At 35.6% G+C, this 24567-nt stretch overlaps 1 protein-coding gene across 4 annotated transcripts in view; it reads right to left on the reverse strand.

The window, feature by feature from the left end:
- NIPBL (NIPBL cohesin loading factor) overlaps positions 1-24567 on the reverse strand; it is a 151795-nt gene that overhangs the window by 96825 nt on the left and 30403 nt on the right. For all 4 annotated transcript variants that reach the window (XM_054004299.1, XM_054004301.1, XM_054004297.1 and 1 more), the window contains exons 2-3: positions 3433-3576; positions 872-1037 (exon numbers count right to left, since the gene is read on the reverse strand). In XM_054004299.1, the coding sequence (XP_053860274.1) occupies positions 872-1037; positions 3433-3496 (230 nt within the window). In that variant the 5' untranslated portion in view covers positions 3497-3576. The remainder of the gene's footprint in view (positions 1-871; positions 1038-3432; positions 3577-24567) is intronic.

Consider the following 24567-nt stretch of genomic DNA (forward strand, 5'->3'; position numbering starts at 1 on the left):
CTGTCAGTTTAAGATTCTCATAAGAAGTTTCTTAGACCCATTTTTATATCGTGATCTTCTCTACAAAAGAACTTCGGCATAACATCAAGAACATATTACTGTAGGAGTGAAAATAACATAGGTATGTATGTATAACATTCAGGTTTCAACCCAATGCTTTGAAAATCTTTTTGTTTTGAAAAGGGGAAATTGGCATATCTTTGAGATCACAGGATTCCCTCTGAACCATAAAGAAATGCAATGGATTTTCTATAAATGCATCTGTGCACTCACTTCTTATATGCTTTGAGGACTTTTAAGAGCTACTTCCATTTGAACAAAACAAGTAAGGAAACAACAGGGCTGTCAACATAAAACAATTCAAGGGACACCAGGGAGAAATAAAAAAAAAAAAAAACAAAAAAAAAAAACAAAAAAACAAAACAAAACAAAACAAAACCAAAAAGAGAATACATTAGCATACTTGACAGCTCAATTGTTAAACTACTTAACTTCAATACCTAATCAGAATTGACACGGGTGTCAAAAAATCTTCTTTTGGGTATGTAATTTGTCTATGTGCATTAGTGACTGATATTGAACATAAATGAGTATTGTGCAATCAAAACCACAAAGTCTGTACTGTAACCTATCAAGAAGGGAATAAGCATTAGGTCTGTAAAGTAACTCCACAGTTAGGCATAAGGGCTGATGGACAATTATTAATGTTGTCTGAATGAAACATTTGACTCTTATATTGCAGCCACTAACTAAGCAAGCCTAAGGAAAAACCTGCATATTCTAATTTTCATATTCTCACAAACATCCTTCTCAATCCAGTAAATTTTGATTTAAAGGATGGTGATCTGATGTAGAAGTTCAAAATACATACATGTGATCTGTTGACACCTGATTGAGACTGTGGACGAGCTGTGAAACCAGATTTTCATCCCTGCAAGCCAGAAGGCAGTTCACCTCTTCAGCTATCCGTCCATTGAAAAGCAGGCTTTTTGTTGTGGTAGCAGGTAAAGGTGATGGAAGAGGCAGCTGGTTCAAAACTGTTATTAGAAAACAGGAAGAACTTTAGAATTATTTCATGAGACACAAACATACAATTGTGGACGCTCCCTTGCTCTCCCATGAGATTAAGAAAGAAAACCTGACAACTAGATTAAAAACACAGGGAACACTTTAATTTTTTTTAAATTCTTAAATTCACACAAAGAAATACACATCCCCACTCACATACCCACACTGGACTCTCTAAACATTCCAGAATATTAAGCTCTTTTTTATGTTATGGCACCATTCTCCTGGAGCCAAAAGCATGGATTAAAAAAAAGGAAATGCAAAATTTTTGTAGTTATATGCAGTACTGTAAGGGTATTTGAGGATTTCAGTTTTCTACTCTGATCTCAATATTTAATCAGTGTTACCACTTTATTATAAAGTCTTTAAAGAAAAACCAAAAATAACGGCCCATCAAAAAAACCAAGCAACCCAACAATCAATTAAATGCACTAATTAAACTCTCAGTTTATTATTCTCTTCTTGTATTTATTCTTATATAAACCATCTTCTCAAGACAGCCCTAATATTGTTGTTTGGTGTGTTCATTGAAATGTCAATTCAGTCAGAAAAATTTACTCACAAATCTTATGAAAAGATTTAGTGAAAACACTATTTTCTTCAGACATTACATGGAAGTGCACATATAAGAAGGCTTGACCAGATGATTATGGAGCCACATAGACCAAAGGAGTTTAAGCCAGGAGGGGCCAAAAGGCTATATAAAGAGTAAGATCACCTCAGCTGGTTCAGGAAAACAAGCTAATTCTAAGCGCAAGTTACCGGGCTGATCACATCCCTGAGATCAAGGTTTTAACTGAACCATTAGAAACAATTTCAGAAAAAAAAACCCAATCTAAGCAAAACATATTTTTGGGTTCTTTAGTATTTTGAAATTTAAAAGGTGGGGTGATTCCAGCATTTTCACCCCTTATAATGCATATTTTTGCTATAATTAGAAATAAATTGCAATTCAAATAAAAGTTTGTAATATATTAATATCTAGCTTTCATTACTTGTAACAGATTACCTTGAATATGCTTGAAACTTGGAAAAATTAGCAAGCTCAGCAAAACATATTGATTAACGTAGGGTAAATGTAGTTAGCCTACTCTACTGCCTTCAGGCATCATATCATCCATGTTTTCAGGGCAACTGGCCTTGTCCATTACAGTTCAGTGTTTAAAGGAACTCTTGCACCAGTCTGATCAATGACTTCCACCAGTTAAGCAACCCTATCTGCAAATGCTTAATTCTGGAAAACTGTCCATAGCCAGAAACCTACTATTTGCATCCTGATGGTCTGATATTAGACAGACGTAGTCATACATAGATACACATTTAAATACATGACCTGCACCTTTCACTTCAATACTTCAGAATATACCAGAAATACATGAAGTGGGTTTTTCCTCCAAAACATCTGCCTTTTTTACTGTGAGCAATTAAATTCAATTGCTGGATATATACTTCCAGTGTTTCTTGGAAAGCCTCCAAATTTTCAACAGTGTAACAACAGAAGTGCTTAGAAGAAGCACCTAAGGTCACCGAGTGCAATTATTCTCAGACAGACAACTGACCAACAAAATCTTTCTTATATTATATAAACAAGATGCCTCTTTGCCCCAGCTGCTCTTACTGCAATGGTTGTTCTCGGTCCTCACTATATAATAACAAATCTCCTCTCAGTTACACTAGAAATTTTTTTTTGGTCACATTATAATGATTTGGTTTTGTGTCAATATCAGCTTGTAATGTAAATAGTTATTTTTCTTTCCCAGCATTTTGTCTTCCTGATGGACTTAAAGTCAGCGCACACACTTCACATGCTCCCTTTGCAGGCTGAACAGCAAAGAAAAAAAACTCAGGTTCAACTGCTTATTTCTATTCTAGCAGTCATTTTGTGCCCCTATTAACTAGTTCAAAATTAAAGAACTAGTTTTAAAGTATATTCAGTATATTCTACAGCTCTCTTGATTGGTTACACATCAGTCTAATCCTGTATCTCTGTCTTTTTAGTGAAGATGATAGGATGCATGTTTTAGAAGTACTTTATCATTAATATATTTTTTTATTTGTATGATACCCAGATATGCTACTAAATGATATTGCAAACAAATAATGAATTCCTATATTTTGTTTCAGGTTTCCTTAAGTGTTTTTTAACCTGCATTTCACTTTATTCTTAAAAATGCATGTTTTTTTGGATAGACTTTTACAATTAAAGCAGTAACAAGGCTAACATTTAACAACAAGTCTGATTTTAAACAGATTTAACTGTATGAACTTCTAAAATAAAAACCTTTTTAGAATTTTGAAAATGCAGGTATTTACCAAAGAGGTAGAAAAAAGCATAGTAAAGACGCGAAAAAGAAGAGTACTTACGGTCTGTAAGACTAGCAATCCCTGCAAGAGTAGTGATGGGAACATGAGGCATATCCCCATTCATCCTGAAGTTCTGGGAGAGTAGTGCCTACACAGATATTTCAGTTCAGGTGCCAGCTATCATTACTTCCCATCTCCCAAGCACTAAACACAAAACAAAAAGAACAAAACCAAATAAAATATCTCAGTTTACTTTTTAAAATTTTTACAATCATTAACATAAATGAAACAGACCATACTAGCTTTAGCTGTATACTAAGTAAATTTTTTCATGAGTGGGTAGAACAGTGTAGATTTTAAGTAACAGGTGGCATTAGCCAACTAAAAGGCAAGCTTCCTTCTGGTCTCAGAAGCAACCCCGTAATCAAAAAAAAGATACAAGATAAGGCAATTAAAAAAAAATTTGGTCAGGTTACTCAATACCGACTCTAAAATTGGAAACAAAACTTCTGTTAGTTCATACTAAAGTGTAATCACACTTAATGCATAACCAGTTTAAGTAAGTAGCAGTTACATTCACTTCCCAGTATTGCAGAAGGACGCATTTTCATAAAGAGACTATCAAAACTAAAAGAAGTAATCTACAGATTCAAAAATAAAGGAGCAAATATATTGACAAATACAAAATCTAAGTATATTACAGAAGTAGTAGATATTTCAAAATTGATTTGACAATATCTCTTCAATACATAACTCTGTCTGGTCAAACTACTACCAGAAATTCTAATTACTCTATTTAGGGAAAAAACAAAGTTTTGCCACCACTGAAGCTCATTTCTTTCCTGTAAAACAGCACATTTTATATTCAACAATAGAAAATGGAATTAGTTTACTTGGATCTCACTAATTATAAAAATCCCAAATGTAAGGAAGTCCACACTGCTAAAAGAAACCCAAAAATTGCAGTTCCAAACCATCAAACATCACATACTACAATCCCCTAGTATATTGTGAAATTGACATGATTTTTCTGAAGATATTAAAGGAATTTGATATGTGGTTACCTCTGTTGACAGTTTGGGAAATAGTAAAGAGTCCTTACATAAGCATTTCTCTTATGTACTGAAATGTTGAAATCATTATTTACTTTACAAGCCTACATTTTTGAGAATCACATATAAAATGCATACAAATCAAGAGATCCTTACTATTTCTTTAGTAATGTTTCTTTAGTAACATTCTTTCTTATGCCACACCAACATGGCAACATATGGCAATATATAAAGCACCACCGCTTATAAAAACATACAGACTACAAGACAAGGAAAAGAAATGTTGTAAGGCTTTTTGTGCTCAAAGTTTTCATCAGCCAATGAAATTACCTTTTCAAAGTTTCCCTATCTGCATGTTCTTCGAAACACTGAGGTTAAACAGAACTGACAGTGAGTTGACTTCCTTTGCCACACCTGCCACAGTCTCATTCCCATCTAAATTACTTTTTTAAAATTAAAAATATAGTACATTGCCAATACAGAAATCTAGTCAGTAAGGAAAATGCTACAGGCAGATACTCTGTGTGGATTGCTGTGTTTGGGTCTTTTTTTAATCCAGGAGAAAACTTCCATCAGAGCAGTTTCAAGTACTACTCAATACCCAAGGGGTTTTTACCCTGAATGAATACAAATATATGCAGAATTTCAGTGGTTGCCTAGTTCCACAAATAAGCAATTCTTAAAATGAAATTTTAAGAATCCAAGAAAATACTCTAAAAGAGTCCCATAATGAATCTGCAGCAATAAACCCAGGAGATAACACTTTTAAAATTCAAGTTTTCACTGAAAGCCTAGAAACTAAAGAACACCTTTCATACATAAATTGTATTTACTATAAAAATGTCATGTCTGATGACTTCTCCTGACTGAAACTGCATCAAAGAAAAGGCCTCGCCACTAGCCAGTATTATTGGAAATTTTTATGTAGCACAGAAACAATGAAATATTAGGAAGAAAAAAGTCTATTCACTTTCACTTCCTCATCATATGAGAAAGCTGTTAACACAGAAACTATCACTCCTAATTCAAGTTCATTCCTAATTCAAGTATTACTGCCATAATAAAGAAAATTACAGAGACATTATACAGAAATAATTCCTCCCAAATCAGACACCTAAAATTAGAAATCTTCTCCAGATACATAGTAAGGACCTGAACATGGCAAGGTCCAGACCTCAGAGTGGAGCAAGTGCAGTAAGCAGGGGAAAAGTAAACTTTCTTTGTAAGAGAAGAGTAAAAGGGGTTGGTTTGTTTAACTAACAAAACAAAGGTCAAGAGGGGATGTGGTTGCTCTCTCTAAGGCAATCAAAGAAGGCTACAAAGGAAGAAAGCCACAGAGCAATGCTAACACAACAATAAATGGGCACATAAATGCAAGCAAGAAGAAAACCAGAACAGAGTTTTTCACCATCAGAGCTGCAAATTTCTCCAACAGCCTTACATTAGTAGAGATAAGCAACACTGCTACTCCAAAGACGGATTGTACAGATTTTACAGAAGGGACAGGATGTGGTTGTCTACACCAGCTGGGGGTTAAGCACGGCAATTCAAGAACTCCATCTCTGATATTATGAAGAACACTCATCTCTGATATTATGATGAAATAAATAAACAGATGAGAGTAAACAAGAGAGAAAGAGAGACTGATGGGATTAAGTGATGGGATTATTTTACAAAATGAACACAATACAAAGAAACCACATAGTAATATCTGGGTCCAAAGACTACATCTGTTGTGTTGAGGGCAAAACTGCATCTGTTATAAAATTGGCAAGCAAGGTGGGATTCAAATCCAGAAGCAGAGACTAAGATCCAGTGAAAACACAACTCAAATTTGATGCTACTGAGAACATAAGAAAACCCAATCATTTTAAGATTTTAAAATCTCAAGCAATTAGGAGAATAAAGATTGACAGCTCAAGACAGTATAGATTGTTCCACACAAAACATCAGTACAGCATGTAACAATAGCTTGACTGTTAGACAAGTTTTGTTGGGGTTTTTCTCCCCTACCTCCATTCCTCAAATATAAGAGGAGTTAAAAATACTAATGCAGCAGCTCACTATTAGTCAAGAAGAACAATAATTTCCAAGATCTAAAAATTTTCCATTGCCAGGTTGGTTCAGTAATTGTTAACAATAGTGTAATATTTTTACCCTTTAACTGAAAAAAATGAAACTGTTAGTTATATTAGCTGAATTAAGGAAATCAAAGATTTGCACTGGAAAGCTTTTAACCAATGCATTAGACTGTAGTGTAGCAGTTCAGAAAGAATACAAGAAATCCAGTCTATATAAATGTATGGGGTCTTATATATTCAGTATATAGGTATTTATGCTTTTGTTTTTTGTAAGAAAGAATGGATACCATAGAAGACATTTTCGGGAGGAAGGAACTGCAGTGTACACAGGAAGCAACACAAAGAACCCCTCAGTGAAAGGAAAACAGTGTAACAGCAGCATATCTGAAGAATAACTCAGGAAAAAGTTACCATCATCATATACAGAAAAGCCAAGCCAACATAGTAAAGAAAGTAGTATTAAAAAAAAGTTTAGGCTATGGTTAATAAATACAAATTTAAATACAAATACAAATTGTTATTTTTGTAACTTATCCTTTTCCCCCTTTTTTTTTTTTTTTTTTTTATTATCTATACTGCCCTGTACCGAAAAGGCAAAATTAAGGGAGGAAGGGAGGATGAAAGTAAGTTGGGAACAATTTAAGTACAGACATTGACATCCAGCAAAGAGAAACTACAAGCATTAAAGGAAAAAAACAACAACCCAAGCAAACAAAACAAAACCTGTAAACAAAAACAAAATACCCTGTAAAAATAAAATAAGAAATAGAAACAAATTGCAGTTGTATTTTTTCAGCTATTGCAGCATTTAACTATCAATTAAATGATGAGAGGACTCTGACCATTGGTTATCATATAATGGTACAAGCTCTGCATTAATGAAACATTCCTCTTGGTTGAGAAACCGTCGTGTCTCTAACAAAAATACCAGGTTTTCTGCAGCTTTGCCATGTGTATGCACGAGAAGAATAAAAACAAAACAAAAGAAAAAAAATCTGTTTATGCAGTGATACAAAAAGGCTCAGCAGCAAAGCACAGGTAAGTAACCAATCTCAGTACCGGGCAGTTTCTTATGTACATTTAAATGTTTAATTTCTCATTCTCCAGGGTATTCTTTAACTTATTGTTTTAAAACAATGTATTATATATAAGTGACCTGGTATTTTCCAAGAAGTATAAAAAGGTGGATTAAAATTAAATTTTAAATAAAGCTATGTACTAGATATGTATGTTTTTCTTTTTAAAACACATCATATTAAGTAGAGTTCTTTAAATAGTCGTTTTATTTTGCTTAGATTATGAAATCTTTATTTAGCATGCAAGTACTTTAAAAAGCAGTTGCAGTTTCCTATATGTTGAGTAACATTATATAGATATAACCACAGCATCATGATCTTGATTTTTCTTCAGCTGCATGAGCTAATTAAACAAGTATAACTACATATTAGCTAATTCATAATTTAGATGAAAAGTGGACATTTTCTTTTCTTTTAAATCATCAAACCTGAATCACAAATTTACAAATCTTTGTCTCACAGTCAGTTTTAAACTTCTACATTTTGCAATAAGCTACTTTTCTTGTTTGTTACTACATAAATCTCTGCTATCTATCAGTCCATAAACTATCCTTTAAAAAATGCTTAAAGAATGAGACTCACAAAGAGAATCAATTAGTATCCTTTAGTTCTCATTCAGGTAAGATACTGTGACTGAGGTATATCAGACAGATTTATCCACAAGAGGGCAGATTTCTGGTTTCGATTCCAGAGCTACAGTTTTATACAATGACACTAAGTTTCCAGAACTAAATGCTTTCAAAAATACTTCAAAAAACATACTAAAGAAGGTGATATAGTTGACAAAACATAATCTAATACTTAAGTATCTGGGGAGGGGCAAGCATACGCATTTACAATATAAAGCATTTAAAGCTAATTCAATCTCAGAAAAGTCAGTATTGGAAATGAAGAGTGAACATTTATTAATCAGCTGCCTGATGCAGCTATGTAAGGTTAAAATAGTAACATAAGAAAACATGAAGCTACTGTATATTTATTTAAGTTGACAGCCAAAGAGGTGGTTGCAGCATGTGGGTGGAGGTAAAGGAAAGGAGGGGGTGCAAGCAGGGAAGAGTGTGTAGTAGAGAAATCTGTATGTTTCATTCATAAAGTGATCAGGCAGTAGAAACAGCGATGCTGACAAAACAAGTGAAAAATGAAAAGGTTTGAGATAAGGATTACCTAGTACAACTTCTAAACCAGTATTAGCACAATGTGTCTTCCTATAGTAGGTGCTCAAATCAACAATCTACAATTATTGTAAGAAAAAAAACCTTAGTGAAAAGTACTGTACTATAGAATTGTAAGTTGTTTACCAGTATAAAGCAATCTTCAGGGAAAAAAAATTAAAGCAGCCAGCTTCTTAATCTGTAACTACTACCACATTCCTTTGGGCTCTGGTGCTCTAATTCGATAAACAATGACATTGATGTCTCTCCTGCTCATGCAACACCAGTGGCAGTGACGCCACAATACATGAGAAGAGAAATCCCAGCACAAGCAGTGAAAGCACAAACAGAGTAAGACTGGTCTGTGGATTCAGCGAAAGACACCCCCTAATGCAGGAGCACATGTATTTCCACCAGGGTAAGCATCAGTTGTGTTCTGCACTTGTAAAAACTCTTCCTGGGGAAAGAAATAAAGGGAGTTGACACAATTGGACCATGCCCAAAGTCAGACCAGGCCATTTGCAGAGAACAGATGCCTATAAGTACTATGCAGCTTCCCTGACCTGTGGGACAGTGGGACTGAGCACAGCCATGGCAAGTTTGCCGACAGCTCTGAGCTGTGTGATACAGTGCCTCACTGGAGGGAAGGGGTCATCTAGAAGGACCTGGACAGGCTTGAGAAGTGGAACTATGCAAACCTTGTGAAGTGGGGCAGTCATGATACTAACCATCACTGAGAAACAAACATGAAGGGAAAACACCAACCTGCTTCAGTAGCTCATACATTTATTTCTCATCTGCAGTACATTTTCCACATGAAATTTCTACTCCAATGAAGAAAGTAAAGCCCTTTTGAATAAGCATAGCCCTTGTACTTGCTCAGGCACGCATCAGTGGCTGATATTAGATATAGTTCATTTTATTGGAAGGAAATAGGTAAGGGATGTAATGGAGAATACTTTAGGTTGCAATACCCATCTTCATTAATAAAATAGTTGTGACACGTATTAGGGAGGAAGTAGCAGCTTGGTTTTTTTCAACTTTCTGGAATGTCTCATGTTAGCTGTTAGTAGTGTGCCCTTTCCTAAACATAATTGTGTACTGATTTTACTTGTATTTTAAAAAACTTTCTGATCTTCTATTCAGCTGGAACTTAACCAGATTAAAAGGCTAGTGATTAAACACTGAACCAAAACCTACTTAATACAATAGTCTCTTCCAATTTTTAGTTTTGCATTTCTGCCCTTGAACTGTCTCAGATACTTCATAACCTTTACAAAACAGGTATGAAATTAACCTCTTGAGGCAGCAATTGATTTTACACAAGTCTTCATGACACACAATTTTTGCCTCTTTTTTGACTGTGAAAAGAAATTAAAATTCCTCTAAACTTTTTCCATATACACTAAAAAAACCAGATTCACCAGTATACCATTTCTTCAGTAATCCACAACAAACAAAACCATAAAATTCTATATAAACAGATTTAGTGAGCTGCATTTCAAAAACACATAAGTGCCTCTTCATATTGCAATTAATATTGACCAGTGATATGTTATTTTATTTCTCCTAATATTCAGCTTGTTGCATGTTTTTCAGCTTTAACTTCTCCCACATACAAGAGAGATGCTATACTATACAGCACTACAGGGAGTTAAGATGCTTCTCTTCTGAATTGCTTCCCCTCATGGTCTCAACACAATGAAGCAATTCCTCCATGCAAAGACTCTCAACTAGCCCCCTATAACACATCCAGTTTCCCTCTCTCATATCAAATCCACTCCCACACGTTTCAGCTGCTGGATGAAGAGAGACAGCACATGCTGCAGTCTCTTTCTCAATGGAAATACAAGAATCTCCTCTATTCAACAACCAATTTTCACAAACGAAACTGTCTTGAGGCGTCCAGCCCTTCTAATGATAACTGAAATTTGCTGAAGCTGATGCTTTCCAAAATTATTAGGCTGAGGGACTTACAGATAAAGAGGTGACCAATGATCAATAGGAGAAAATTATTAAATTAATCTGTGATTTTAGTGACTGTGTGCAGAAACACAAAGAGCTTCAGTTATACTGTCCTACTGTACACATTTGCAAAATTATGGCAATGTAATTATTTTTGTAATTTTATAGCATTCCCTATTGAAAATTTGTTCTGTTTGGTTCATTTTACATGAGGTATTATATATTGTTTATGCAGCATACAGGCAGATATACCCTCTAAAGGAAAGTATGCTAACATTTAAGAGACAAAATCCCCTAAATAATCAATGGAATTTAACAGTTCAATTAAGATTACTAATATTGCAAAAACATATTGCTTCAAAAGGTTGAACACAAGAGCAAAGGTAACTTGCAAAAAACCACAACTGCAGTGTTAGTGTCTAATAAATACAGTAACTGCTTCAGAGACTTCAAGAGATTAAATTTTTCATATGTTTGATAGCTGATTTTAGCTAATGTTTGTGTTCTAAAATTGAGAATTACACAAGCCTTTTGAACACACACTATTCAACCTAGCAATGCTAAAACTATAAAGCTCCATGACTTTGTAACTACAGTTAGTGTCAGGATTCCCTGCCATTTTCCTTTATGGTATTTAAAAAATTATCTTCCTATCCTATTTAGTTACAATCCCTATTAACATTATAAACAAAGAAGTTACAAATAAGCCTGTGAAACAGTATCACTAGTCAGCCAAGATAGTCCTTATTCCCAATTCTACACATACTCTGGTCAGCTAAACTTATGAAACACAATGAGCTCAAAGACAGCACAGAAAACAAATGAATAGCTGGGGGGGAAAAAAATCAAACACATTTAAAAAGTTATTAATAAACCCTGAAGCATAGTGCATGAAACATCTAGATGTAGTGTGTTGGAATAACTGCTAATGAACTAAGCTCAAATGAAGACCAGCTTACCATGAGCAATTTGGGCTAGACAGAAACAATCTAGAATCTCTCAACAGCTAGGAAAAATATTATTTTGGTGTTTGGTTTTGGTGTTTGGTGCTTGTAGGTCTGGGGATGGGTTCACAGTGCTACCTATGGAAGTGTCCTATGTAATTCTGAACTTCTGTTGTTGCTGCTGGTTCTCCTACAGCTGCAGCAAAAACACAACAGAAGCTTCTTAAGCTCACCAACTGTACTGAAAGGAGGGATGTATTTAAAAAAAAATAAATTTCTCTGAAGTGGTGTCTCTTTCACCTTCCACATCTTACTCTTGATAGCCATCTTCCACATCTTACTCTTGATAGCCTGCAGATGCTACAAATCTAAACCAAAACTGCACAGGAAATGCACCAAGTACTTAGCAAAGTTGCTCATAGCCTAAGGCAAGCTCACAGCTTCTATCAAGGTTAAGCTTTGCAACTTCCAAAGTTTTCAAACTTACCACTGTAAGAGCATAAACAAACATTCAATCAAGAACAATTAGATGAAATTATGTTGATTATGCACAAAAAAACTTGGGGATTTTTAATGTGTGGCCTGTCCACCTTAAACATTCTACTTCACCAGGTACTGCAGCAATACAAAGAAACACAGAACAGCTGTCAACAGTGAAAACACACTTGTAGGAGTCATAATTTAGAGTAAAACAAAAGGTAATTATTTATGTGGATAGGAATGCCATGACCCAGTTAGTATAAAACAAGTACAGTGAAGCACACTACTGAAGAAAATCTCCTTTTCATAGAAATTCCCTAAAACATCCATATGATATTTTTTTTCTTTAACAAACGTAACTAACTGAAACTAGTTCGGAAATTTTCTTCATACCTGAGTAGAGGTCACTCAATTCAACTTTATTTTAGAGTAAAATAAAACCAACTGAATTTAAGTTACTAATTCTGAAAGAAAATATAAACTCAAAAGTTTAATGTAGCTCAACTAAACCACTTTAAATTAATTCCTCCTGTTAATTTGCATTAAAAAAATCTAAAGTACTGTCATGTAGATAAGGATTGAGCAATGCCTTTATTTCCAATAATTTGAACAAAGTCATACATTTTTAAGTAGTTCAGCTGAACACAAATAATACACCTATGAGCTAGCTTCACATTTGTTTTTCCAAGAAACAAGAACAATTTTAAATTACACATTGTACATTTCCTATCAGAATTTGTGGTATGAACTTACCAATCACAATAAAAGTGTGTAGAACATAGAAAACTGAAGATTAGCTACATCATTTCAACATTGAACTAGTCAATCTAGTAGTTTACTTTCACCTTAAAGAGCAGAGCAGATCATAAACTGTGACACAAAGAGCTGAGAATTGAGGAATGGTGAAAAAAATTTCACTTCATTTGCAGACTTCTTTGAAAAATACAGAACATGGCCCGACTGTTATGGCTACCTCCTCATTTCACAACAATTCCACAAAGTACAAGGCCGGAAGAGACAAGGCCAAATAGCTTTCTGAACAGTCCATGAAATTAATGTGATTCGCAGCCAAACAAGTTATCTTTTGCTGACCTTTTTCCCACATCCAAAATGGATGTTTTTAAATTTAATGTCTTGGTACATGTGGTGGGTCTAGCACTGGCCAAACGCCAGTGGACCCACTAGAATGTATTTACTCATTTCCTATGGTGAGATAGGATTAGGAAGAAGGCAAAACAGGTTCACAACTTTAAAAGGCGGATCTAGCTTTTAACTGGCTTATTAACCTGCTTATTCTCAAAGCTAACCAGCAATTGGTTTTGCTCGGCACAGAAGAAGCTCTCAGCAGCTCCTCTCAGAAAAAATCACTTCCATGGGTGACTCCAATGCAAAACTAGCACAGTACTCTAGTGTGGTTTTGTTCTGCTCCTTTAGATCTTTTTCATCAGTTTTACACAATTCCCAAGGATGAGGCTGAGTCACCGAGTTAGAAAGCTGCAGCTCAGTTGCTCAGACAGGTGGATGTGCAGACACGGCTGCGCACTTGTACAGACCAGAGAGGTAGATGGAAAAATGGGATAAATCTAAGCAGTAACTCCAACTGGGATTCCCATCCTGTTACGGAATTTGGCTTCTGCTGATGCGGCGGACAGAATAAGGACAAATAATTTAAAAGGAAGACAGATACACTTCCCAAAACGTTTATGAACACTTGAAAACAGCATCTAGCTGACTGAAGGCACAATACACAAACTTGCTGTTCCCCAACCTGTCTTTCACCTGCTCCAAATGCTTATCATTTATCTCTGTCCACGATTAATCCCATTACTGCATAAAAAATGGTCTGCCCATGCAGATATTTCTCTAAAGCTCTCCTTTTTGGTATGCAACACAAAGAACAGCAGAAAACAAGTAACTTTAAATTTGACAGGACTGCAAACTGCCATCACCTCTGCAGCTGAACAATGCCTTCCAGTACCAAAGAGATAAACAGTTCATGACAACAAATACCAAAGACATTGAACACATATTTGTTTCCCCATCTTTGTTCCCCCCAACTCCTTACCCTTTGAAGGAGAAGGAAGGAATAGAGAACTACTACTGTGTCTATGCATCCAGGAAGTTACACATTGTATCTCACCACATTTTTCCTCAAAAAACCACAGATGCTGAAGGAAGTGACCTCTGGAGGATGTCTTATCCAATCTCCCACTCAAGCAGGGACACCATGATGTCCAGAAAATTACAGTGGGGGAGGGGGGAGATAAACCCTCCCAATTAAAAAAAAAAATCTATGGACTCAAATTGACTATGCACTTTATTTTCCTTGGCTGTAATATTTATTAAAGCTGACACAGAAGTACCTGATTTGCTCAATAACAAAATACATTAAAAAAAAAATCAACCATTGAGACAACATATTTTAATAGACTTCAGAAAAAAAAAAATTCCCAAAATCTAAGGCTCCCTATTCACAAAGTCAAAGTGTAAACAATTCATAGAGCAACATTATATTAGCAAAATTAATATCTTCAATGACTGCAGAATACTCTATTTTTTGAATTCCTACTCTAATAGTAATTTTCTCCATTTTCATTTTAAGAGCAAGCAGTGAGTTTTAGATTACAAAGGCCCCAAGGAAAGTAACATATCTAATCTTGACAGTGACAGCAACAAGCAAAAACTTCTCCTCAAGTTCAGATTAGCCTCAATCTTTAGACCAAGTCACCATTAACCACATAACCATATACACCAAGAGCATATACAGCTAGAAAAGGTCATTCCATGTTAAAGGGCATCAGTAATTGAGAAATTTTATCAAATCAATTTAATCAAATTGCAAAAAGAAATTAGTATCTCAATATCTCCAATTGGAAGGGGCTTTTAAAACAAAATTAGAAATATCTATAATGACAGAGATATTTTTTCCTACATGATTAGTAGATGCAATGAATTCTTTTATATTCTTCTCAATTAATGGATTCATGGAACTGTAGAAGACTCAGCTTTCAGCTTTAAGTGCTTTTCAATATGAGCCATATGCTTCCTAGTCTTGCTTTGACAAATATGAAGAACTTTGGTTAAACAAGCTTTCTGCAACCAGATGAAGTTGTTGAAAGAGAAACACATCTAAGTACCTAACTTTTCTATTTGCCTAATCAGAGTGTAGCTGTAGTTTAGATTTCTCCTTTTGCAGCAGCCCTTCTCTTAAATTACTAACTACAATGCCTTTCAACTGCTGAATTAACTGTTATTCACACTCAGCACAGAGATTCACGAACAAAATGTTTGCTTTGCAAGCCTTGAAGGAACAAAATATTTTAGCAAATTGCTCAATTCTTCCTAAGTAACTTTTACATCTGATCTGACACACCTGAAAATTTTTTTGCAGGTTTCAAAGCAATGGTCTTTGTAACAGAGTGACAGGAAATACGTGGCTGACACAATGACTTTCTGATTTCCCTCAATTTAATGCAATCTTCCAGCATGACTTTGCAAGCCAGTACCATCTCCCAAGGGAATTATTGCTAATTAGCATACAACATTTGACAGTATATTATCCAGAGTTTGAATGAATGATGCTGAAAATCACATTCCAAGTTAATAAAAAAACCACAACAAAACCCCAGACATATCAACCAACCCACCTTTAAGGTACTGGTTCTTAGAAATGCCTCTACTAGACGTCAATATGTCTTGGAAAAATGGAAGTCCTTCAAAATCACTCCTCAGCAGAAATTTCTAGTTGTGCCTCTAGCACAGCTGGAGGCAAAAATAAGTGGATAATGCCACAGCTCTCAAGCTAATTCCAACTTCTAAGCTGAAAAGGCAATTTTGGTATCTAGCCTTCATAAACCAGGCAAAACCTCCAATAAAAATGCTGTTTCAATGTCCAGAATATGGTGTGAGATAAACAATCTTGGAAAGATATAAGCAGTGAGTCACTCCCATAAAATTTTCAGTAAGTTTGTCTTCATCTTTTGAAGTAAATTTACTTAGAAAGATCTCATTGTTTATTAACATATAATGGAAAAAAAGGAAATATTAAAGGAAAGTTGAGTGACATATATAATGAAGGGTGAATATAATCTATCATATACAAAAATAAATCCTACCTGGAAAAAAAGTTGAGATAATAATTTGAGGAAACTGGAATGATTCACACACATGTCTCTAAAGTAGTAATTCTCTCTGTAGTAATTTAAAGCATAGTTCTTTTTGGAAATTATTTAGTGGACCCAGACTACATTTTTTTCCTAATCATGAATGACAATGCCTACTTAATCAGTAAGTAAAATTAGAGAGTATAGCTAGTCACTTATGAAGCAGAGTTCTTATCAACTGTTAAACTCCAATGAAGTATAACTTGAGAGGGGAGCCCACACAAACCTCATGTGGTCCAACATGGCAAAGTGCAAGATCCTCACATGTGTCACTGCAATCCCAAGAACACACACAGGAAGGACTTGCGGGTGCCAGTGGATGAAAAGCTGGACATGAGCTGTCAATGTGAGCTCTGAGCCCCAGAAAGCCAAACTTGTTTTGCTGGGCTGCATCCAGAGCCCCATGGGCTGCAGGGGAGGGAGCCCACTGTCAAGATCCACCTGGAGAACTGCATCCAGCTCTGAAGTCCCCTGTATAGGAAGGACATGGACCTGCCAGAGCAAGTCCAGAGGAGGCCACCAAGAGGCTCAAAAGGTTGGAGCACCTCTGCTATGAAAACACGCTTGAGAGAGTTGGGGCTATCGAGCCTGGAGAAGAGAAGCCTCTGGGAAAACTACAGCACTTTCTAGTACCCTAAGGGAGCCTACAAGAAAGCTGGAGAGGGACTCTGTTACAAGGACATACAGTGACAGAACAAGAGGGAATAGCCTTAAATTGATGCCAGGAAGAAACTCCTTGATGTGAGGGTGGTAAGGAACTGGAACAGGTTGCCCAGAGAAGCTGTGGCTGTCCCTTGCCTGGAAGTGTTCAAGACCAGGATGGATGGGTCTCTGAGTAACCTGGTCTAGTGGAAGGTGTCCCTGCCCATGGTGCAGGTGTTTGAACAAGATGATTCCTAAGTTCCCTTCCAACCCAAACCATTCTACGATGATGAAACCCAAGGTAAATCTCCAGACTTCAATAGCAATGCTGGTTTTTTCAGCACTGTTCATGACATTTAGCAACTTGCTTTTGAGTTATCAGTACCATTTTACAACTGTATGTTTTCTTATTAGAATTAATGCATCTTCTATTACAATGAAACCAGGCATAAATCTAAATCCAATTGCTAATAATCATATTTATTCTGTAGAAGGAAATATCAATGTACACTGCATATGTAAGGCCTGTTAAATGTATTTTTTGGGCTCAAAGCTTATCCTCTATGGCATAAAGCTGTCACACAACTTCTACCAATACACTTCTCTGAAGGTACCCCCAGTAACTTAGTGAATACTTAAGGACTTCCCAAGGAAAAACAAGAGGAATGAAAAGGATATTTTAAGTAGTAAAATTAAGACACATGAAATGACATGTATTTTACAAATCACCACATCACATAAAGTTTCCTATAGATACTATTGCAAAAGCCTTGAAAGCAAAAAGGTGATGAAGTATCTAGACAATAAATTGCTGCTTCTGAAATAAATGTGGGAAAACACATTCCAGTTTAAATGCTGCTTTAGAATATTACTGTACAGGGTAAGCCTTTACCTCTTGATCAAAAATTGTTCTATGCTGGAAGGAAGAGAATGACTAAAACTCTGAACATCTAAGCTTGTAAAGACAAGACAGTAATTTAATTTATTTGTTTAGTTTTGTAATTCCAGTCTATTTAAATGCAACATTGCAAAACATTTGTTTGTGGAAGAATGAATATAATTTTCATACATTTTTAACATGCATCACAGAAATGCTGAATTTATTGTTTATATCCTGTAGTGTGCAACACAGTCCCACAGCATCATGTCTTTTCCCAGCATATCCTAATCTATGGTAAAGCAGTGTTCCCCATAGTTTTTCGGATTACATAATCCTGCCAGACTGTTATCATCATGCACAATCCTTTCCCTACCCCTCTTGGATATTTGAAAAATTCTTATTATACAGCACAAAAATTAATTCCATGCTTGAAGTTTATGATGTCTCAATGAAGGTGAGACAGAGAAGGTAAAGGACAGAAAAATATTCTTAAAGTTACTTCTAAAATGTTCAGTTTTACAATGACAGTGTATTTTGGTTTGACAGTCAAGGAAAAATATCTTTAAGTCAAAATTTGTCCAAGAAATTAGGGTGACATGGGATTGGAGGGGACTACAGTGGTCATCAGGTTTAGCTCCTCCAATGGCCAGAATGATATAATGGATGTCTGCTCCAGAAGAAGCCATATGACTCAGTCCATGTACCATTTCAATTTATAACATAATTTCATCTGATAGTATTATCATACTTTTGTGCTGTATAATAAGTAGTATCTTTTTAATTTTTTCCTTCTCCCCCCATCTTTTTTCTCTCTCTAAGGAAGAGGGGATACCAGTCATATGAATTCATCAGGAAGACATTTAACACTTGCAAGAGAGGAGTAGAGAATACAAAGTAGTAGTCTCTATTACTGAAGGAGTCTGAGTCCTGTAGGACTTCATTTTACTTCACCTTCTTCTGATGCAATACCCCTTTCTTGCAATCTTCTGTGAAACAGTACCTTGTGCAATACATGTACCCTATGAGAATTTCAGTGGGACTGAGTATACAGAATTAAGTGATGATTTTTTTTTTTCAGAAGGATTCCTCAAACAAATTACATTTTAATTTGAAGTTTTAAAGGAAAAAATTGTAGCTTGTCACTGTCTTGCAAGGAGTACACCAGAGCTTAATTAAAAAAAAAAAAACCAACAAAAACCCCAACCAGCCAAACATTAAAAAAAAAAAAAAAATCAAAAAAAAAATCCAGGCCCACCTTCAAACTACAACAAAAATTCACCTTATTTTGGTGACAAAAAGGGATGACTTTTAGTAATTGATGCTTTTAGATTAAGATACTTTGATTGGAAGATATAGAAATTTTTAAACTTGTTTGAATGTATGCAGTGTACATGCATCCTTTTATGCCTCTTGGAGACATCTTCTAAAACATGAGTGGTGAATTAGCAAGGACTGCTGCTTTTAAAACAGTTTTAAAGTACCCTGATGCTTTCTAGAAAGCAGCGATGAACAAATTTTGCATTTTAAAAATATTTAATACTTTAAAGAAACTTTAGAGGATTGTATGTTGTAATGTTAAGCACAAGACAGCATAATGCCTCTCTGTGATTTCAGCAAAAACTTAAGAGGAAACAAATTGACCCCTGATTTTTCTCCTGCTAAATTTTTGACTCTAAGACTGGTAAGTTGCATTATTAATTGAAGTAGGTACTGTTTTTCATGTGGTGACTGTGCTAATTTTTTTCCATTTATTATCTTATTTGTTATAGAACAAGTAGTTTGCAATTCACAGCTACATTTCACTTTTTGTCTAAGTAGACACCCTCTCTGTATATACTTAATTTGCCCTCATGACTATAACTTAGTTTATTTTGGCCTTTTTCTTTTTCGGTTTGTAAAATTAGATTTCCTAATGGAAAGCAGTACTTCAGATAGAGATATTATATTAATGCACCACATAATTTACTAGGAAGTTTTGTGGAGTCACTTGTTAGGAATTTATATGTTTGTAGCGTTTTCTTGGTAGACCTAGTTAAAGTGCTTTTGCTGGTGGGTAATTTCTCTCAATGAATATACACAGAACACATAAAGATTTGCTCCTAATTGAACATGTTGACCTAGAGAACTGTGCTTTCTTTATAGGTGACATTTTAAATGCAGACTGAAGCAGAAAGCAGAGGAAAAGTGACTACTTTCTGACTGCCCAGTCCTTTTTGGTTAGTTTTTTTTTAAACACTTTGCAATGAAGTATCTCTCTTCCCTTGTTCATTTGCACTAGTTAGAAACAGACGGTGAAATTCTGCACTCGTCAGCAGTAGAATAAAAGAGGAAAGTTTTGTCAGATTATAGCAGGGAAGGATAGGTTATTTCTTTCACTTTTATCCCCATATCATTAGTTTCTAGAAATAATTTAGGGTTATTTTTATTTTATTATTCTTTTGTACAGATCTCAGTAAGTTGTTCTAGAAACCACTTGAACTCAGGTGTATGTAATTTACGTCTGTTTTAAGAATAAAAGTCTGGAGTTATACTTACCATACTTAAATAACTGCAGTTATACTGCCATAATTTGGAATTTTCGTGAGTTATTTTAAAGTTTGCTTTCTGAGTATTGTAATTACACATTTGTTAGTTTTTATGTTTAATGGCCATTTAAATAACTTTTTCAGATGCTGAAAGTAGGAGTTGGTACAACTATAAGGTCATTCACTGCCTATTGGAGGAGCTATGCAGTTTTGGCCACTATATATCCCTTGAGAGACTATTCTTAATAGTTTTCATATTCCAGTTTGTTCTTTGCTGTTCAGTCCTTTTAAAACTGTCAAGATGAAGGCCATCAAATCCTTGTCATTAATGACACTGCTCAGAGCTGCTACTGCATTTTTGTTAGACTCCTGAATTTGTCAACAAAATGTGTTAGGGAGTGGGAAACAGTCTTACAGTTCTTGTCAAGACTCTAATGTTGGTGTGAAATTTGGTCAATTGCCATATGATATGATAGTCAATTCTTCTTTACCTGGAGATGGTTTTTATTTCCTGATATTCTGGGAGCTAGCAGTGGTGCTATTATGTAAAATTAAAGTTTATTTGCCTTGGTTTTAACTGGTAAGATTGTGCTATAGGAAACACAGGCACTGACGCCAGCTGAGAAGTCTGAAAGCAGTGAAGATTACCCTTGGGTAAAGGAGGATCATGCTAGGGAACATTTAGGCAAATTGGATTGTTGTAGTGTGTTTTGTTTAAATTCATGTCTGCCCCTTGCTCTCCTCCTTCATTCCCTCCTCTCCCCAGCTGCCAATCTTCCCACGGCCTTCCTTAACCCCCTCCATTCCAAGCTGTCAGTCCTCCCCTTCCCCACCCTTTTCCCCAGAATGTTCCTTGTCAATCCTCCCTATCCCTACCCCTTATTCCAGAGAGTTCTATGTCTGTCTTGTTGTACTTGATACCCCATTTGTTACTTTGTGTTATTCCCCTCCCTTGTTTTCCCTGATAGGTTTGTAAACTATTTGCCCTACATTAGACTCCTCCCTTACTACATCCTCATTGGTTCACTTTCCTAGACCACGCCTCCTAAGTTACTGTATAAAACGTCTGTTCACCACCCCGAGTCTTGTCTTGAGGCTCCATCTTGTCCATGTGATAAATACACTCTGGTTTACCCCAAGACCCGTGTCATCTTCATCTGTCCCTGCACCGAACCTGCTGATAACTGGGATTGCGGAGCCCACAGGGGGACAGTCATGCCCCTGGCCCGCCTCCACCCAGCACGCCCTGCTTGGCGCGCTGCAACACTGGATATGCACAAATAAATCCATGGAACCTGATCAGGTGCATCTGTGAGTGTTGAGTGAGCTGGCCAATGTCAGTGTGAGACCATTCTCAGCAATCCTTGAAATATCATGAGGAAGCAGAAGAAAATCCATTTAGGGGAAAACTATTTGACTTAAGGGTAATCAAATACTGGCACATGATGGTTCGTGAAAACTCTCTCATTGGAGTTACTCAGCACCTGACAGGACACAACCCTGAGCAATCTGCTGTAGTTGACACTGCTATAAGCAGGGGCATTGGACTAGATGGCCTCTAGAAGTTCCTCCCAACCTTACACATTATAGGATTATATGGGTTTTTTTAAAAGACATCATTCTGTTAAGACAGAAAACTGTCCTTGTGTTTTGTAATCATCACATCTAGTAAGTGCCAAGTATCTACTAAAAGATTCTTTCATATCATTACTTCCTGGCTTCAGTAACTTACCTTGCAGCTGTATTTTACTGTCAGGAAACATGAAGTCTTCTTCTTGTCCTACTAAACGAAACAAATATAGCTGGAATAAATTAAATCACTATCATGTACTTACAAGTGTGGATGTTCAGAGTTTTAGACATTCTGTTCCTTCCAGTACAGAACAATTTTTGATGAAGAGGTAAAAGGTTTTGCCCATACAGTAACATTCCAAAGCAGCATTTTAACTGCAATATGTGGCCCAATGTATCTGTGTACTGACTAGGAGTCAGTTCAAGCTTGGAGAATTCAAGCTCATATTACCACCTTGGGTTTTACACATTGCTCAGAAGTGAAAGGTAACTTTGCAGGAAGAACTTTAAATAACATAGTCTCATTTCCTCTGTAGTGGCCGAAAAGTGCTATGACTCTTCCCACTAAGCAATTCACTCAGCATTACCTGAATAGCAGTTTACATGCCTTAGCCTAAAAAAGGTGAGGTACTTCATTCAAATTGCAAATTAAGTCTTGTATCTTCTGAAAATTTAAGGAAAAAAAAAAAAAAAAACCCTAAGCTAAAACTAGAAGTCTAAACTTCTAGAAGGTAATATTTTAAAAAGTCAAAATAACACCACAGCAGAAATAGAGTGTGAACAGCATCTGGAATAAAGAACCTCTCTACAACTAAATGACTGTTCCTTAGAAAAGCTGTGAAAGACAGTACAAAATACTGCTAAGAGAAAATTTTACACCTTCTAAACCTGCACCTAACGAAGAGCCTCAAAGTGCCTCTTATTCACTACCCATATATGACAGGTTTGGGGGTTTTCAGCATTGATTTCAGAAATTAAAAAGGTACAAGGAGATAGTGATGGAAGATTTATTTAGTTTCCAAAATTAATAATAGGAGGAAAATAGCATGTTCTTCTCACAAAAGTGTTGAAATCCCTTGTCAGTTAAAACAGCATGAGAATCAACTTCAAGTGTAGACTACGACAAATCATGTATGGCCAAAACTATTTTCAACTGAACTTTTTTCTGATCAGGTACAGAGGGAAACCAAGGAACTTCTTTCTGGAAGTCCCTACCATGACAGCACAAACACATGCATAGGTCCATGTGACCCAATTAAAAGAGTCTCTACACATGTGCAGCATAATACCCTCCAGCAGCTATCTTCCCTTCCTCATGCCTGAAGAGCACATCACAGCTCTTCAAAACATCTGCACAAGACTGAGTGGAAGTATTCTCATACACCTTCTACAGTGCTGATTCAGAAAGCTTGCAAATGGCAAAAGATTTTCAAAGCAAGATTCAATGCAAGATGACGAGCAAAAAACTTGCAATACATACTATCCAGGAAAAAAACTGCTCTCTAAAGAAGACTCTAAATGCACATGGGATTTTCTCACAATTTTCTTGTTTATCAAGCTAAAATATCACAATTACTGTCCATAATACAGGGACAATGAGGCTCAGTATGCTTCCTTTGCTCTACACAGGGAAGCAACAATGTAAATTTGATCAAGACAGTGAAGCCATATATAGAAAACAACACAGTGAGCAGAACAACTCTCTACAAATGCTTAACATAAAGATGAGAGGATAAATGTCTAAAGCTAGAAGGAAAGCTAAACTAATATTTTAGTTTGCAATGTCCCTATTTATTCCATCTAAAACCGAGACTTTGATTACTGAGTATATATTTGGTTGGTGAACTATCTGGGTTTCTCAGGTATTTTACAAAATCATACCGGTATTTGACACACCCACCAAAAAAAAAAAAACCAAAAAAAAAAAACAAAAAAAAAACAAAAAAAAAACCAAAAAAAAAACCCAAAAAAAACCACAAAAAAAACACAAAAAAACCACAAACAACAACAACAAAAAAACCCCACAAACCAAAAACAACCCCCAAAAAACCCCAAACAAGTAACTGTAAAAAATAAATTGGGGAAAAAAATCCGTTAGCATGCTTTCCCACAGTAAGCCGTAATTTGATGAAAATTTATTATCAATGGTTTAGAAAACAAAATTGCTCACTTTACCAGCACATCGGTTATATTGGAAAATAACAAAATCAAATATCAAAAACATTGCAGAAAAAGGCAAAGACTTCTGCAACATGCATGAGATGTCAGGATTTAGTGAGAACGCAGAAAACACTTGAAACAAATGCAAAAACTGAATACCACAAACACTGGTAAGGATAAAGTGTTTGACTAATATATTGACTCAGGTATAATAAAGTGCCTTTCAAAAAGAAGCATTCCTCAGAATGTATTTAATTTTATGAATTACAAATTAAGTTACGAATTAAAAATTATATTGTCCCCTTATTTGTATCAACTATACAATTTATAACTGCACATAAGTGAAACTACTCCAGTAATTCTGGCTGGACATACCAAGCATTTTAAAGTTTCTGGGTAATATTACTGAATCATCACCATCATCATCCTCCTCTGAACACTGAAACAGAATTTCTAAAATCCATGAACAGCCAGGATCTCAGTGTAAGATTTCTTCTGAGATGA

Source organism: Vidua macroura, chromosome Z (genome assembly GCF_024509145.1).
Source record: "Vidua macroura isolate BioBank_ID:100142 chromosome Z, ASM2450914v1, whole genome shotgun sequence".
Lineage (NCBI taxonomy): Eukaryota > Metazoa > Chordata > Aves > Passeriformes > Viduidae > Vidua > Vidua macroura.